Below are 15,902 nucleotides of genomic sequence, written 5' to 3'. Positions count from 1 at the left end.
ATATAAAGGAATGTGCATGGCCGTCTTTCAGTAAAACTTCACTTATGGGCACTGAAACTTAAGTTTCATACAACTTTCATCTGTCACAAAATATTAACCTGCTTCTATTTATTTTCAACCATTTAAAAATGGCTGAAACTATTCTCGGCTCACAGATCATCTGAAAAGTCAGAGCAGGCTGGATCTGGTCCGTGGGTCATAGTTTGCCAATGCCTGCGGTAGGGGAGCAAAGTTCCACTTGCTCAAAAGTTTTGTGGTCACAGTGGACCTCCGGCACTGGCCGTGCAACCTCAGCAGACCCAGCATCCCTGGGCTGGGGTGTCAGTAGCAAGGATACCCTGCCTACTTGGAGCCCCGGGGCCCAGGACCAGCCCACGCACTAGTATGTACAGTGCATCAAGAGCTGGAAATGGCTCAGTTCTGCTCAGGCTCAGCCGAGGCAAACATTCAGTGCTCCTTCACAGGTCACCCCATGAGCCCCCATTTCTGGACCCCAGGAACCAGGGCTGTGGACTGGGAATGGAAACAGGTAGGGGGTACCGCCACCGCCCCTGGGCTTCCGTGCACTGGGTGTTTTCTCCAGAGAACAGGGAAGAGGGCGGCCCAGTCACTGCATTTCATCCAGGCACCCTGAGCGACAGCCCCTCGAGGGAGGGACACCACCGGTTTTCCCCTGCCTCACCCAAAACACTAGCGCCAGGCAGGCCATGCAAAAATGCTCCTGGGATTTTACACAGAGGATTTCAGAGCAGTGGTGCGTGGATGGAGCACAGGGCACTCATTCAGTCTGAAGAGAAGCACCCAGAGCCCTGAGAGAGTCGGGAGTCCCCCATGCGCCCGGGTAGGCCGACTCACCGCGGGGTCCGGCACGCAGCAGGAGAAGGGCACCCCGCACTTCTCGCGGCTATAGCTGGCGCCGCTGCAGTTGAAGTAGACGTTGAGGTCCCAGTCTTCAGGGCCATATGCACCGCAGCACTGGTTCTAGGGTCACAAAAGCAGAGAGCCATCGCGGGCTCTGAGCCAGGTCTGTGGCCGCCCACAGGGTACCAGGGATGAGAGGTTAAGCGCACATCCATATACTGCACAGAGAAATCAAGGCCTGCCCCACTGACCTCCCGTACACAGAGAGCTGCTCAGCGTGGGGACCCAAGTAGCCCTCTAACAAGGAAACCAGGAAATCTTGGCCATGATCCCAACACGCAGGACTGGCTCCCCCTTCCCTCCACCTGAGCATGGCACTCAGGTCCAGACCCTCCTCCCCCTGGACCTTTCCCCTCCTCACCTCCCCTCAGCCCAGAGCAGACTCCTCACTTTCCTGAGGCCACTCAGTCCCTCTGCCGCCATTCCCTGGCACCCCCCGAGGGACCCCCTCCTTGTGGGCAGTGAGTGTCTTCCTCCCAAGGAAATTTCCAAGCTGGCCCTAGCTCCTTTACGTGCCTCTCTACAAAAAACAGCTGCTGGATGTCTACTCCCAAGGACAAAACAGTGACTGGGGTCTGGCCCTGACCTGGGGTCTCTGCCCTTGCCTTCCCACTGCCCCCCCATTATCTGGTGTTCTTACAAAGACCGTCACCACTCATCTAAAAAACTAAAACTGAATGTACAGAAAACAGTACAGTGAGGTCAATGTCATCCCAAACCAAGAGCAGATTCTGTCCTTATGGCTGGTGTGGGTATGGCCGTGATTGCAGCAAACACACAACTAAGAATTCCAGTCCTCTTTCTGTCTAAAATAAATGCCATCTCCCCCACCTCACAGCTGCCTTAATGATCGTGACTATTTCACCGGGAGGAAGCTCCATAATGTACCGAATACTCCTCTCTGGATAACTGATTTTCAAGAGGAGAGGACAGCAGTGGTGAACATGGTGATGCCTTCCAGGCCAGAGCAGAGCGAGAGTGCCCTGCACACAGGACAGACACCTGCACGCCCGCGGTGATGTGTGAACGTCAGAACCGCACCGTGAGGGACGGACAGTAGGAAATGGCTGGGAGGCGACCTTGCAGATGAACGCAGGTCACTATTACGACATAGGAAGGGTCTCTGGTCAATGGTTTTGCCAGATCCCAGGACACATGACAAGGGGGTAAACAGATTTTAGCTAACATGAGAGTAGACTATGGTTATTTTTTAATACTTTCTTATTATTCTCTTCTCAGAACCAAAGTGTTTCATAAGAAGTCCCCGAGGAAGCGAAGCTTCCTGGCAGAGCATAGGCCGGTGGTGGGGAGTGGGCTCCTCCCAGGGCAGGGATGGCGGTGCTCCAAGCCTCCAGGTGTGGCTGCACGGGGGGGACTGAATGCCAGACGAGGAAAGGCCAAGGCCTGGGACAGCTCAGACACTCCCCTGGGGACATATTCCAGGGAGGTTACATTCCTCTCCATCTGGGGAAGCTTCCTCCAGGCAGTGCTGGCCTCTTAAACAGGAAGGGGAAAAGGTCCCTGAGAGGAAGGGAACAGGAATAGCCTCAGACGGTGAGTCATGGGCCAGAGGAGGGGGAGTGGGGGAGATGCTCCACCCCTCGGTACCCACAGGGCCTAGGGACCTTCAGCCGCCTGCGTGGCCAGGGCTTGAGAGATCTGGGCCCCTGGGAGGGCAGGGTGGCCATGGGAGCAGCTGGACTGCCCGCCCAGTGCTGATGGCCAGGAGCACACTGCAAACACGCCTGCACCACCAAGCAACCATAAGTGCAGCTCAATGGACCAGAGGCAGAGGCGGCCCCTGTCAGGGCCTCCCTGCACTCCTCCCCCCCACCCCCCCACACCACCCAACCTAGCCACGACGGGGAAGCCCACGCTCTACTGGGGAGGCCAGCATGGGTGGTGCTTACAGCTTTCTGGAGGGAGTCGATGAGGTTCTGCAGGTCAATGTCGTCCCGGTAGGATCTGATGTTGCTCTCGAAGAACTCCCGGAACCGGTCCCTCACCCAGTCCTGGAATAGGAAGGCCAGCACGGCCACGGCCAGCTCCAGGAAGAAGATGAGCACAATGGTGCCGCAGAACTGCGTGGGGACAAGGGTAGGACAGTCAGCACACCTCCAGCCTCCGGGCCAGGTGCTCATCGAACCCTCGTCGGACCCAGCACCACAGCCTGCTGCCAGAACACCAGCGCTGGAGCCCCGGGAATCCCATGTTCCTGGCTAGCAACCCTGCCCCGCGTGTATATGGAGATAGGCATCCCTACTCACATCCCTGCAGCTCAGCTCAGAGTCAGATGAGGGAAAGGGCGAGAAAGCTCCAAGCCATAGTGTCACCCACTTCTCGGGAAGGAGCCTCCCGTCCCCCAGCAGGAAACCCCACCAGGGAATGAGTGGCTAACCTACTCCACCAGGCTAGCAGCTCCGTTAGGGCACAGCCTGGGCCCCAGACACAGTATCTGACCACTCTCCTCACACACGCAACCATCCGAGTTGTTCGAAATCTAACCTGTCATCCACACTGCAGGGACAAGGACATGGAGGCTCCCTCGAGCGTGTGGCTTGCTTGAGAGCACACCGCTCACGCAGGACACCTGCGCTCCCTGGCAGGACTCTCCACAACTCCGGAGCTGCCGATGTCCCCACAACCTACCCTGCAAGTGTCAAGACCTTTCCAGAAGCACAGCGCTCCTGGCCACGACCATGGTGGCATCCCGCAAGGGTCCACCGCAGCCACGTGCCCCTCCCATCAGGCAGACCTCCAGCCTACGGCACGAGTGCTCCCCCCGCCATGGTCATCACTGGTCACCCTGCGCTCATGCCACGGTGGGCAGAGGTCTCAGAATAAGACAGAAGGGAGAGACCCAAGAGCGCACACACATGTACACACATGTGGAGGAAGGCCCTCCAAAACAGTCTCCATTCACACAGAAGGAAGATACCAAACAGAATATTTTTAATAGACAACAAAATAGGGGAGAAAATAAAACAAACACGTGTTCTGCTTTTTAAATTAAGCCCAAGGAAGAGATGCTTGATCTAATAATTTCAACAAATAATATACTGCAAAACATGATTATGTGTTTTCCCCACCAGGTGCTATTTAATTTCAACTAAACGCATTTCGGCATGAATTTGTATCTAAATATAAAACCAAATTCTTAGTAACATGCGGTTCTGCCAGGAAATGAAGGACTGTGCCCTGCACATCCCAACAGATTCACACCCCCTGGAGGAGGGAAATGATTTCCTAACTTTACTGGCAACATCTTTTGATCTTAGCCAAGAAGGGCAAAAGTGAGCAGCCAACAAACAATTCCTTGAGAAGTTCTGAGGGAAGTAAAAAGCGAGGGAGGAGAAGAGGAGCCCCCCCGCTTGGCCACTTCTTCCCTCTAGGAGCCGAAAACCAGAGCGGACCAACTTCTCCAGTACGAGGAGCTGGCTCACCTGAGTGTTCCCTGAAATCTTACCACTAGGTGGACAGCAGAGTCCCAAAGGCTGCCTCCGGCCCGCACTGCTGTGCCCTCTCCGACCAGATACAGTACAAGCCTGCCCAGCAGACCCCGCACCTCCAGCCCCCCTCTCCCACCCCGCATCCGGGGCCACTCACAAACTTGAGCAGGCAGATGTTCTCCCGCAGGGCCCCCACGCAGCCAGCGAACCCCAGCGTGAACATCACCACGCCCACCATCAGGACCAGCACCACAGGGTCGATTCCATGCAGCCGGGTCACTTTGGTGAGGTCGGACAGCACCCCCTGAAAGAGGCAGAGAAAGGAGGGCAACATCAGCCTCGGGGAGTCAGGGGTGCCCCGGCGGGGAGGGGGGCTAGGTTGTGTCCAGAGCTAAAATGAGGACAGGGACCTGTCTTCTGAGGCTCAGTCCTCCTACTAAAAGCCAGACCAGAGCACAGAGATCACAGACTCCTGCCCCAAGATCCCTGCCCACCTCGGCTCCCAGGACCCTCACATGGAGCATTCCAGGGCTCCACCTTGGCTGTGAATTCCAACCAGGCGGACCCCACGCTTTTTCTGTAGCCTGCAGGGTGCCTATGCCAGACCTGGAGTGGGGAAGGGGTGCCTGGGGAACCCTATGGCCTTTGGTCAAGGCACCTTAGGGCCAGAGCCTTACACTGGCCTCTGGCCATTTGGCAGCTTACTCTGCACTCAGTTCATGGAGAAGCCCACTATTCTGACAGGAAAACAGCTTCAGGAGGAAGACTCTCGTGGAGAACACCCACCAGAGGCAGACGAAGGCAGTGCTGGCCATAAAACCTTTGGTGATGATAAGAGGTGGCCTACATCTGGACTATCCAAAATGGTAGCCACTGGTCACCCGTGCCATAGAGCACCTGAGTGGAACTGAGGAACTGAATTTTCATTCGTGTGTCATTCTAACGAATTTAAATACATCCAGTCACGTGTGGCTGGTGTGAACCACAAAGGACAGAGCACTTAGTGCTCCAAGAGTCAGAGGAACTGCTGCTGTGCAGGCGGTGGCCACATGGTGGCACTAGGAGTCATGGTTTGCGCCAGGCTACGGGGTTTATCAGTAGGGCAAAGTGACATTGCACCTCAGCTCCTGCCCCTTAGGGGTTCACAGGCCACCTTGAAGATGTCAAACCCAAAGGCAGGCCCTTTTCAGCTCCAAAGGCCATGGCAAGAAAGCCCAGAGATCTAAGCGCCCCTGCCTCCTCCTCCGGAAAGCAACGGGAGGGTCCACTGAAGGAACAGAGGGTCCTGGGCCTGAGCCTCAAGAGGCTGCTCTAGTTCCCAGGCAGAAGCCTGGCTCGGTCCACCTTGCTCCTTCTCTCTCCCCTCTTCTGCGCTCCCTGTAGTGAGGGTCCTCTCCAGCTCTCTCACTGCCCCCCCAGTACCCCTCCCCCCGCGGAGCAGAAAGTGGTACCACAGCTCACGGGACTCATCCCCCCCTCAGTTTCAATGCCCCTGTCCTTCCAGACAGTAAGAGCCCGCTCTCCCTGCCTCACCTCTCTTGCACAGGCAGGGTAAGGAGGTTAACACGTATGTAAAGACCTGCCCCTGCCCCACAAGGCACCCAGGGGGCGTGTGTTAACACAGCCCTGCTCCTTGATCTCAGGACAAGAACCTCAGGAATGAATAAACATAACTAGGTTCAGGGACCTGCTGGCTCCCAGAGGCATAGACAAGAGCAGAAGGTAGCCCCAGACTGGCCCTGGACACAGCTGCAGACAAGCCCCTGGGCTGTCTGAGGCTTCTGGGAACAGGAGAGTAGGCTCCCCACCTCCATGGAGCTCAAACACCCAACCAGCCGGGCCCTGGCCTCAAGCAGCGACCCCTACCATGGGGAAGGAGAGCCAGCCACAGGACCCTAGGAGTTTTCATCATAAGCCCAGGAACTATCTCCAAGAGCTGGCTCTGTGAGGATTAATGGCTACAGACCATACTCATGTGCAAGAAACGTTTGTCAGGGCGGAGTCTGGAGGAAGGAACAGCTTCTGCTGAACCAACCTGGTCTGGGCTACCTGACCCTCGGGGGCCCCACGGCAGGGACACCTACCTTTTCGCTCCATGCCCACAGTCCGACTCCAAGGAAGACAACTCCAGCCAACTGGAGGGAGGGGGGAAGGAGTGAGAGAGGGAGAGAGTTAGTCAGGTCCCAAAGCAGCCCCATGAACGTGCTTCTTAGAGGAGCGTCCACACTGCTAGTCAAGGGATGCTCCCGGCTCCTATCCATGCAGGCGGAACGGGGGCGAGGCAAGCCCTCCGTCCCTGCAGACAACAGGAACTCCACTCCAGAACAAAGGGATGGCAAGGCTTTTTGGATAACCCAGACCTACCTTCCCCAAATATCTGGACAAACCTGAACCCCAGTGGCCCCCGTGCTCCGGAGACCAGAGGTGAAGATCTCAGAGCAGTGTCTGTCCTGCAAAGACTATGCAGTCAGAGACCTTGATCGGGCCCTGCCCTGTTGCTTCCATCCTCTGAAAGCCCACCAACTCATTTCAACGCAGAATCTAGTGTATAAGATGATGTCGCCCTCTGCGACAGCTCCCGGGGTGCGTTCATAGGCTCCCAGAGTGGGTGAGCCTCTCTCCATAGGACTGGGCACAACCGTGGGGCATGCAGAGCCTGGGACAGCTATGCTCTGCACATGTGGGCCCCGTGATATTAGTTACTGGGCTATTAGTTACTAAATTAAAATAGGTCTTTGCTAAACAATGCATTCTCCCCAGAAAGAGCGCCCCCCCGCATATACCACACGGTTCCTAAACCAGAGAAGATCTTCCATACGACACAAAACAGCTGGTCTCTGAAAATTCAGCTGCCTATTTTTCTGCGTAAGTACTTTATACCATGCTGGCATCTGGCTGCGCTCGTGATAAACATCAGGGCTAGGTTTGTCTAGGACTTACCTTTCCAAGGCATATTCTCACACTTTAAGGCATTCCGGCCTCCTTTGTGTCCGCCCCCGCCCCCCTTCCGGCCCCAGGAGGCAGGAGCGGGAAGGAGAGGCCCTTTAAAGAAAGCTCCGGGAGGTCTCAACCTCTTTTGAATCACAGACCACCTTCAGAAAGTGCTTACGTGCCCAATATTCTGGATGGAATTTCAGAGAGTTCACAGACCCCTCGCTGCTGGTTCCCACAGCAGTCTGTGGGCCCATGTGCGGACGCCCTGCCTGGCCCTGATCTGTCTGTTTTACAAAGCAGAACAGAGGCCCCGGGAGGGCCAAGATCAAAACACCACACTGTGGAAAAGGGCCTAGATCCCGTCATTCAACAAGTACTGCGCGAATACATCCTAGGGGCCCAGGGGCCGGGCGCATTCTCAAGTCCTGGGGCCTTGCAGGCAAAGCGGGGGGCCTCACACCCCAGGGACTGACACACAGTCCCCGTGTGCTCCACCCTGGGTTTTCTACTTTTCACTCCTCCCACTTAATCAGCTAGTTGCTGGAGGCCTTTGTTCTTCTTGATGGGGTGCGTGACCACATCCTTTCCCTCCCGAGTGTCTTAGGCTGCCGGGCAAGCAAGCCCAAAAGTGACCCATCACTGCCCACTGAACCCTGTAGGCTCCCCTCCCCACCATTCTTCAAGGTCCCCAGTGACTTACCCTCTTGCCAGACGTGGAGGTCTAGTCTCTTTATTTTTTTTTGCTTTATTTGACCTGACCAGACAGAGATGGTTGTTCCCTCCTGCCTTAAGGCGCTCAGTGTAGGGGGGGGGGGGAATGAAGCCCTGTCATTCCTCAGTCTCCCCCGCTGGCTTATCCCCTTCCACGATGGCCTCAGTCAGGGACCCCTTGCCCACCCTGCGTCTAGATGAGGCCATAATTCACATGGCCTGAAACACCATCTCTACATAGCTGACCCGCAAATCCCAATCTCTAGCCATAGCTGCTTCCGGATCAAATACCTTACGTCCACCTGACTTGTCCACATATGACGAGTGACATTTCAGTCCTAACATGCCCGCAAACGGAGCCTTGCTCTCCCAGCCCCAGCCAACTCTTCGCCTTCTCATTAAGTGGTACCACAGCCACCTACTCCATGGTTTAGATCAGAAGACCCACACCTCACGCTTGGTGCCCCTTTCTCCCTGACTCCCATTCACCCTGGCCTCTCTTGGTGCCACCTTCAAAATACACAGTGTATCTGACGGGCTTTCTCCCTGACTCTCTGCTCCCACCTGCCCATGCTCCACCCCTGCAGGTCTGATCCTGCAGGGGCCTCCTCACAGGTCCCTAAGCACCTAGAACAATCCTTTAAAAATTTAGATCAGGTAACTGCCCTCCTCAAAACTCTCCAAGTTACTTCCTTTTACACTTAGAATAAGATTCAGACTCCTTGCCATGACCCACAAGGACCTAGGCAGTCAGGCTTTGGACCACACGACTCTACTCTCCAGGCCACCCTGGCACTGTCATTGTTTCTGCAACCCACCAAACTCATCCCTTCGCTCAGCCTAGAATGTTCCTCCATGTCCCTGTCACACATCCTCCCTCACTCCACTCAGGTTTCCTCACTTCACCTCCTCAGAAACACCACCCTTCACCATCCTCGGGGGACAGCTCTCCATCCTTCAGTCCTGACCTCCCTTCCTGCTTGACTTTCTTCGTGGTACGTCCCCTAGACCACACGGGCTGTATGTCTGTCTACTGTGCCTCTTCCACTTAAGCCCTGAGCTGCCTTCTGTTTTGCTCAGGGTTGTATCCCAAGAACTTGGAGAAGGACTTGGCTATTTGAGGTGCAGGCTGGGCACAACTGAGTGAGTCACCGGGGCTCCAAGACCAGCGCCATCCTTGTCCGTGGCCTCCTGCCCTCCTCCCAGACATGCTCTGGGGTCTAATTCCCTCCAAATGCATTCAGAGCAAATGAGAGTCAAGTCAAAGCCCAGCCTGGCCCAAGTCCATGATCAATCCCTATGGAGACATTAGGATCGGGACAGGGCCTGGAGGCTTGCCCTTCCCTATGCCCCTGCCAGACGCTTTCCACGAAAGCCTATCTACCACCTGGCACCATGGGCAAAGGTGAGAGAAGTCGGCCCTCAAAGGCCCCTGGCTGAGTCTCGGCCAGCTCCCTCCCACTGAGGCACAGATTCCCTTCTTTCACAATGACTGGGAACTAAGAAAAGGGCTCATGGTTTGTTCCATTCTGTTTTAAAGAAAGAACTAAAGTTAACTTGCACCAGAAAGACGGGAACCGGCAGGGTGGTGGGATCACATGTCAAATCATGGGTTCCGTGAACACTGGCCCCAGGCAGGAACTCTGGGAGCCAATAGTCTTTCTAGAGATGAGGAGACTGAGGGAGGACCAGACAGGGGAAGTGGCCTGTCTGGGAGCTCACCTGACAGCCCCGTGAAAGAGCCAGACCAGGACACCTGCCAGCTTCACCCGGCTCCCAATGGGGCCTCTTCCCTGGGTCTCTCTGGGGCAAATGGCCCATGGGGCAGGGCTATTGTCCCTGGCTGCCAACCATCTGGGGATGACAGTTCAGCTGGGCACTTTCCAGACTCCGACTAACCCTTCTTTATCTCTCTTTTATGACCTGATCAAATTCCCTCCCAAAGGATGGGGCCTAATTCCTGCTAAGCCCAAAGGGAGGCCGGCCTTAGACCGTGAGGTATATACACTGCTGCAGTCACCATGCCAAGTAGGGCCGCTCTTCCTGTGTTACACGCTTACTACACTTAAAGGGCCCCTTCCACACTTCACACCGCTGGGACTACTACTCCATTTTTCAAACCAGAAAGCTCAGAGGCAGAACAATTAGGTTCTTTGCCCAAAAACACACAGCTGGCTGGTGGCAGAGTCAGAACCAAACCTGGGCATCTCTGACCCTCCTGCCAACAACATTATCCCCCCACCCACAGGGCGGCCACCCAGGCCAGAAGGAGCAAGCAGCAGCCAGAGCCCTCCACCTGGGCACAGGGGCCCAAAGGCGCGGGAGTTCTGAGGAAGGGGCTCTGGGCTGTGCCACTCTGAAGCCAACAACCCGTCTCCTCAGGTGGTAGGGATCATCCTGTGTCCCCACTAGATTGGGTGGCAAGGAGCAGGGCCTCCCTGGGAGCCACTGTAAGTACTACTGACCTCTCCACCCTAGGCAAAGGCTCCCCGCTAAGGAACAGGTGAGGGGACCTCTTGGGACACTCCAGGTGGGAAGCCACACAGAATCCATTCACAGCATAAGCAAGCCCGTGGCACCTCACCTGCACACATTCAAGTGCCAGTGGAGGTGTAGACACCTGGCCAGACGCTGCTGGACGGGAGGAGAGTTCCAACACCAAGCAGCTCAAAAGCAGCCCCTGTTCCCCCACAAATAAGAGGCCTTAGCCTCTTGCAAGACTGCATTTCAGTGTGTGTCAACGTACTTGGGCAATGCTTGCGGGCCCCAGAGGCCTCGGTGCAGTGAGCTCAGGCCCAACGCAACCCTTTCAGGCTCTGCCCCACTTGGCCTCTGGTTCTTGCAAATCCCCTGGCTGTCAGGGGCTGACATTCACAGGTATGCCTGCAGGAGTCCCAGGGAAAAATCCAGAAGGAAACCCCAGAGGAAGCCAAACTCAAAGCAGACCAGACCCATGTTCAATAAACAGCACAAGTCGGCTGGTCCTGGTTCTAGTCTCTACTCTGCAACTTCTGGGAGACAGGACTTCACGCCAAGCCCAGGGGCTCCTATGTGCCTATGACTTCCTCTGCAAAATGGGGACAACCCCTCCCGGGTCACAGGAGGGTTCTAAGGACCACACGTGACATGCTTACCCCAGTGTGTGCAGCCAGTCCAACTGAGCCTGGCCCTCCTGCGGGGGAGGGCAGAGGGCAGAGCAGAGGCATTGAGGGGCCTTCCGGATGCTACCGGCATTTGCCGGACTGAGGACTCTCTGCCCCAAAGGCCCAGTAACTCAGCTCGAGACTCTGTGCTGAAACAAAGGCCTCCTTTCCAGAGGCATCTGTTTTATTGGGTCTCAGAAGACAATGGTGAATCAGAGTTTAGGGAAACAGGGTCTCAGAAGGCTTTTTAAGCAAAATAAGAAAGAATGATGGAAAGAAAACAGGACAGAGAGCAGAAGCCATAAGAGAATCTCAAGCTGTTTCTAATTCAGCCTGTGGCTTTGAGCAAGCTATCCCTCTCTTGGACCTCAGTTTGCCCATCTGCAAAACCGAGCAGTTAGGAGGCCGATAGTCTTCAAAGGCCTGTACACCTCCCACTGCCTAAGCTTTGCCATCATAGATCATGAAAGGTGGAGACCCCCATGGTGGTTCTGGCGCTTTCCAGAACAGATTCTGACTCCAGAGCCGGTGAGTTCTGAGAAGCCAGAGATCCTCGCGGTCACTTGAAACACTTAACGATACAAGTTACTGGCCGGAAAGAACGCCAGAGGACACACACGCTAGACCCAACCTCACCCAGGGAGCCCAGGCTGCTGAGGGTGAGTCTCAGGATTAGCTGTGGGGTTAGGAAGCCTCACCCCCTCAAGACTGTAGCCACTCTGAACCCTCAGCAGTGCAGAGATGCCACTTTCAAGTAGTCCCATGTGCCAAGAATCTAAACTAAGCCACTTCTCAGAGGGAGTCTGGAAGGTGTGGGAGCCGGAAGGGATGCGGGAGGCCAGCTTCCTCATTACAGAGGGAAGCGGGGCCCAGGGCAGGATGGTGCCTCGCGAAGGGTCACACAGCTATCACACACCAGCTTTTCCTCTTGCCGGAAGGGCGGTTCTGAAAATAAGAAGCATGTGTGCCCTTCCCAGCACAGCCAGTAAACACATGCTAGGGGCCCCAGTGAGGAGAAGTAAGGACTACCCAGGACTCTGGGGGCAGTTTCCACAGATGTCTCTGAGTTTCCTGATAACAGACAGCCCACCCCCACCAAGCCCCGCCCAGGAATCAGACTGTGTCAAGGCCTTTGAAAGGAAGGAAGGAGGAAGGGCAGAGTCATCCAAAAGAGGTTATAGGCAGCTCTCCAGGCAACAGAGAGAAGGAACCCCAAGCCAGCCTCAGCCCCACCTTCTCCCAAGGCTCTGCCGTTGCTGGCACAGCTCAGTGATTAACAGTAGGCAGAAAACCAAAACACTAAGGCCAGCAGTTGACATTTCTGTAAAAGGCCAGATAGTAAATATTTTCAGCTTTGTGCTGGATGATCTCTGTTTCAACTACTCAACTCTGCTTTTATAGCAGGAAAGCAGCCATAGATAATACGTGAACGAATGGGCAGGGCTGTGTTCCAATAAAGTTGTATGTGCAAAAACAGGCAGGGAGCCAGGCCTGCAAGCCGCAGTCTGCCAAGTCCTGCACTAGACTATCACCCTAGAACCATCTGGACGTCAAGACGAAAGGCAGGATTTCCTTTTGCTCGGCCACACGAACCCTAGAGCATCCCTATAATTTGTGTCTCCAACCTGGCATTGTTTTTGTATTACCTGTGCAGGTCATAGTAACCTGAAAACTGTGAAAAATCACAACTGATACAGTCCCACAATGGAATATTATACAACAGTGAGAATCAATGGTCTGCGACTACCTACAATGGCGTGAATGAATCTCACACACAATATTTAACAAAAAATGCCAAACTCAGAAGATACTACACTGTTAAGGGGGTGTTATGGATTGAATGTCTGTGTCCCCCAAATTCCAATGTTGCTGCCCTAATTCCCAATGTGATGGTGCTTGGAGGTGGGCCTTCGGGAGGTAATTAGGGTTAGATGAGGTCATGAGGATGGGGCCTCCGTGATTAGTATCCTTATAAGAGGAAGAGAGACCAGAACTCTCTCTGCCCTGTAGACACAGCAAGAAGGCAGATATCTGGAAGCCAGTGAGAGAGCGTCCCCAGAACCCAACCAGGCTGTCACCCCGAACCCAGACTCCCAGCCTCCAGAAATGTGAGAGATTAAACTTCCGTCATTTAAGTCAGCAAGTCTATGGTATTTTCTTAGGGCAGGCTGACCTGACCAAGAGAGGATTGCTTAAGTGGAAAAACTGCATCTAGCATCTAATCAAAAGCTACTAGAAAGGAGGGCCTGGCTGGTCCAGTCAGTACACCTTGCTACTCTTGATCTCAGGGTTGTGAGTTCAAGCCCCATGGCAGGTGTGAAGCCTACCTTAAGAAAAAAAGAAAAGGTACCAGACAGGGAAGAAAGGAAAATAAATGTGCTCTCTAACAAGGACAAATATTCAGTAACTAGAAAAAGCCACAAACATGACCGAGAAGATGGAATTAGCTAAGATTTTAAAACAGATATTGTAGGGGCACCTGGGTGGCTCAGTTAAGCATCCAACTTGTGATTTCAGCTCAGGTCATGATCTCATGGTTCCTGGGTTCAAGCCCCATGTGCAGATCCGGGCTGGTGGTGCAGAGCCTGCTTTTCTTCCTCTCTTGCTCTCTCTCAAATTAAATAAAAACTTTTTAAAAATATTTAATAATTTTTTTTTAAATAACACAGATATTGTATATACTCTCAGGAACTTAAAGGGAAACATAAACATAATTAGGAAAAGAAACAGAAAACAGAAGATCCAAATGGAACTATTAGAAATAGAAAGTACAAAACTGGGCATGAAGAATTCACTGGATGGGTTTAACAGCAATTAGACGCTATGGAAAAAAAGATGAGTCAAGTTGAAGACAATGCAATAGAACTTAGTCGAACTCACGGGCTGGGGCTGGGGGGAGAACTGAACAGAGTCTCAGCGACCCGTGAGACTCTAAGGGGCCTGAGAAGAAAAAGGGGAGAAGTGTATATTTGAAGAAATCATGGTCTAAGTAGTCCTAAATCTGATGACAGCTATAAACCCACAAATCGCAAAAGCCCAATGAACTTCAAACAGAATAAATAAAGAAAAGCACACCCAGCCCCTATCATAATAAAGCTGAAATCCAGGAATACAGAGAAACTGTTGGAAGTGAGCCAGGTGGGAAAAGACAGGACACATCACATACAGATTATGCATATACAAGGTATTTTAACCAAATGAAATGAAAACCTATCAAAATACGTGGGATGCAGAAAACAGACAGCATCAAATACCTATACTAGGAAAGAAGATCTAAAATCAGTGATCTAACCTTCTACCTTAAGCAGCTAGGGAAAAAAAACAAAACCCCAAAGTAATCTTAAAGTAGGTAGAAGTGAGGAAATAATAAAGACAGCAGCAGAAATCAATGAAATAGACTGGAGACAGATGGCGGGCATGGTTGAAGAGCGATGTGAATATCCTTAATACTGCTGTGCATGGAAAAGTGATTCCAATTATACATTTTTATGTGTGTTTTACTACAATTTTCAAAGGTAAAATTTAAAATAATTTCTAAAGGGGAGCCTGGGTGGCTCAGTCGGTTAAGCTTCCGACCACGGTTCGTGGGTTGGAGTCCCGTGTTGGGCTCTGTGCTGACAGCTCAGAGCCTGGAGCCTGTCTTCAGATTCTATGTCTCCTTCTCTCTCTGCCCCTCCCCCACTTGCAGTCTGTCTCTCAAAAATAAATAAACATTTAAAAAAATTTTTAATAAAATTGTTTTAAAAATCTTTAAAGATATCGATGAAACTAAAAAGAGAACGGAGAAACGTGACCTAAAAAAACCACAAGAAGTCAGGTGAGAGTCTGTCCTAAGAGTGGCAGAAAGCAGACAGACAGCGGCCTGAGGAAGGGGCACAAGGGAATGGCAGCAAGAGAGCACAGGAAAGTTTCTCAAGTGCTGGCAAGGTTTTCTGTCTTCACTGGGGGGATGGCGGTTATATGGAGTACACAGCGTCAACTCACGGAACTGTACTCAAAGCGAGCATTTACAGCTCAATAGAGGTGATATTTGAAAAAGTGTTTCTGGGGGAAAAAAAGAAAAAAGAAAAAGGCACAACCAAGATAGGAAGAGAGCACTCCACACACAAGACAGACAGAGCAGTTACACACACCACCAGCTACTCAGATTGGACACCACCCGGTGAGCACGCAGGGATCAGGGGCCATACGCGCTGGGCAACGATCGCAGGGCCCCGTGAACAGCCCTTCCTCAGAAATCCCTGCTGTGGCCCCAGCCTCCCATGTGCTCGGATGAGATCAGGAGCTGAGCCCTACAGGGAGGGAGCACCAGGCTGTTCTGGTGGAATCTCGGATTAAACAATCTTGCCCTCTGACTTGGCAAGTGCCAATGTAGAAAAATACACACTCACATACCCCATGTGCCAAGAGATAACGCAGTCTATTTCCTATGAATTGGGGCAGCCCTTTCTAGAGAAGCAATTTTGCCAGTGTAAATATGTCAGTCAGGTTAAAACAGCGTACACACCTTCTGACCCATTTAATCTCACTCCTGGGAATCTACCCCAGCAAATAATTTCCCTGTCCTGCCCAAAGGGAGGAATCTGTATTATACCCAACTAATCACTGCATCCTTATCTAGGATAGTAAAAAAAAAAAAAAAAAAAAAAAAAAATTGGAAACAACCGAAATGTCCAATATGGGAATTTCCAAAAATACAATCGGGAAGACTCGGCGGCGGCCCAGAATGATCTCGGCTAGGTGA

General features: G+C 53.0%; 1 protein-coding gene across 3 annotated transcripts in view; it reads right to left on the bottom strand.

The window, feature by feature from the left end:
• The window catches only part of TSPAN14 (tetraspanin 14), a 43,384-nt gene that overhangs the window by 5,363 nt on the left and 22,119 nt on the right, over positions 1-15,902 (bottom strand). For all 3 annotated transcript variants that reach the window (XM_029932040.1, XM_029932042.1, XM_029932041.1), the window contains exons 3-6: positions 6,455-6,505; positions 4,528-4,674; positions 2,832-3,002; positions 856-981 (exon numbers count right to left, since the gene is read on the bottom strand). In XM_029932040.1, coding sequence (XP_029787900.1) covers positions 856-981; positions 2,832-3,002; positions 4,528-4,674; positions 6,455-6,505 — 495 coding nt within the window. The remainder of the gene's footprint in view (positions 1-855; positions 982-2,831; positions 3,003-4,527; positions 4,675-6,454; positions 6,506-15,902) is intronic.

The sequence above is a fragment of the Suricata suricatta genome, chromosome 2 (assembly GCF_006229205.1).
Source record: "Suricata suricatta isolate VVHF042 chromosome 2, meerkat_22Aug2017_6uvM2_HiC, whole genome shotgun sequence".
In the NCBI taxonomy this organism is placed as follows: Eukaryota; Metazoa; Chordata; class Mammalia; order Carnivora; family Herpestidae; genus Suricata; species Suricata suricatta.
This window is presented reverse-complemented; position numbering and strand designations above follow the sequence as displayed.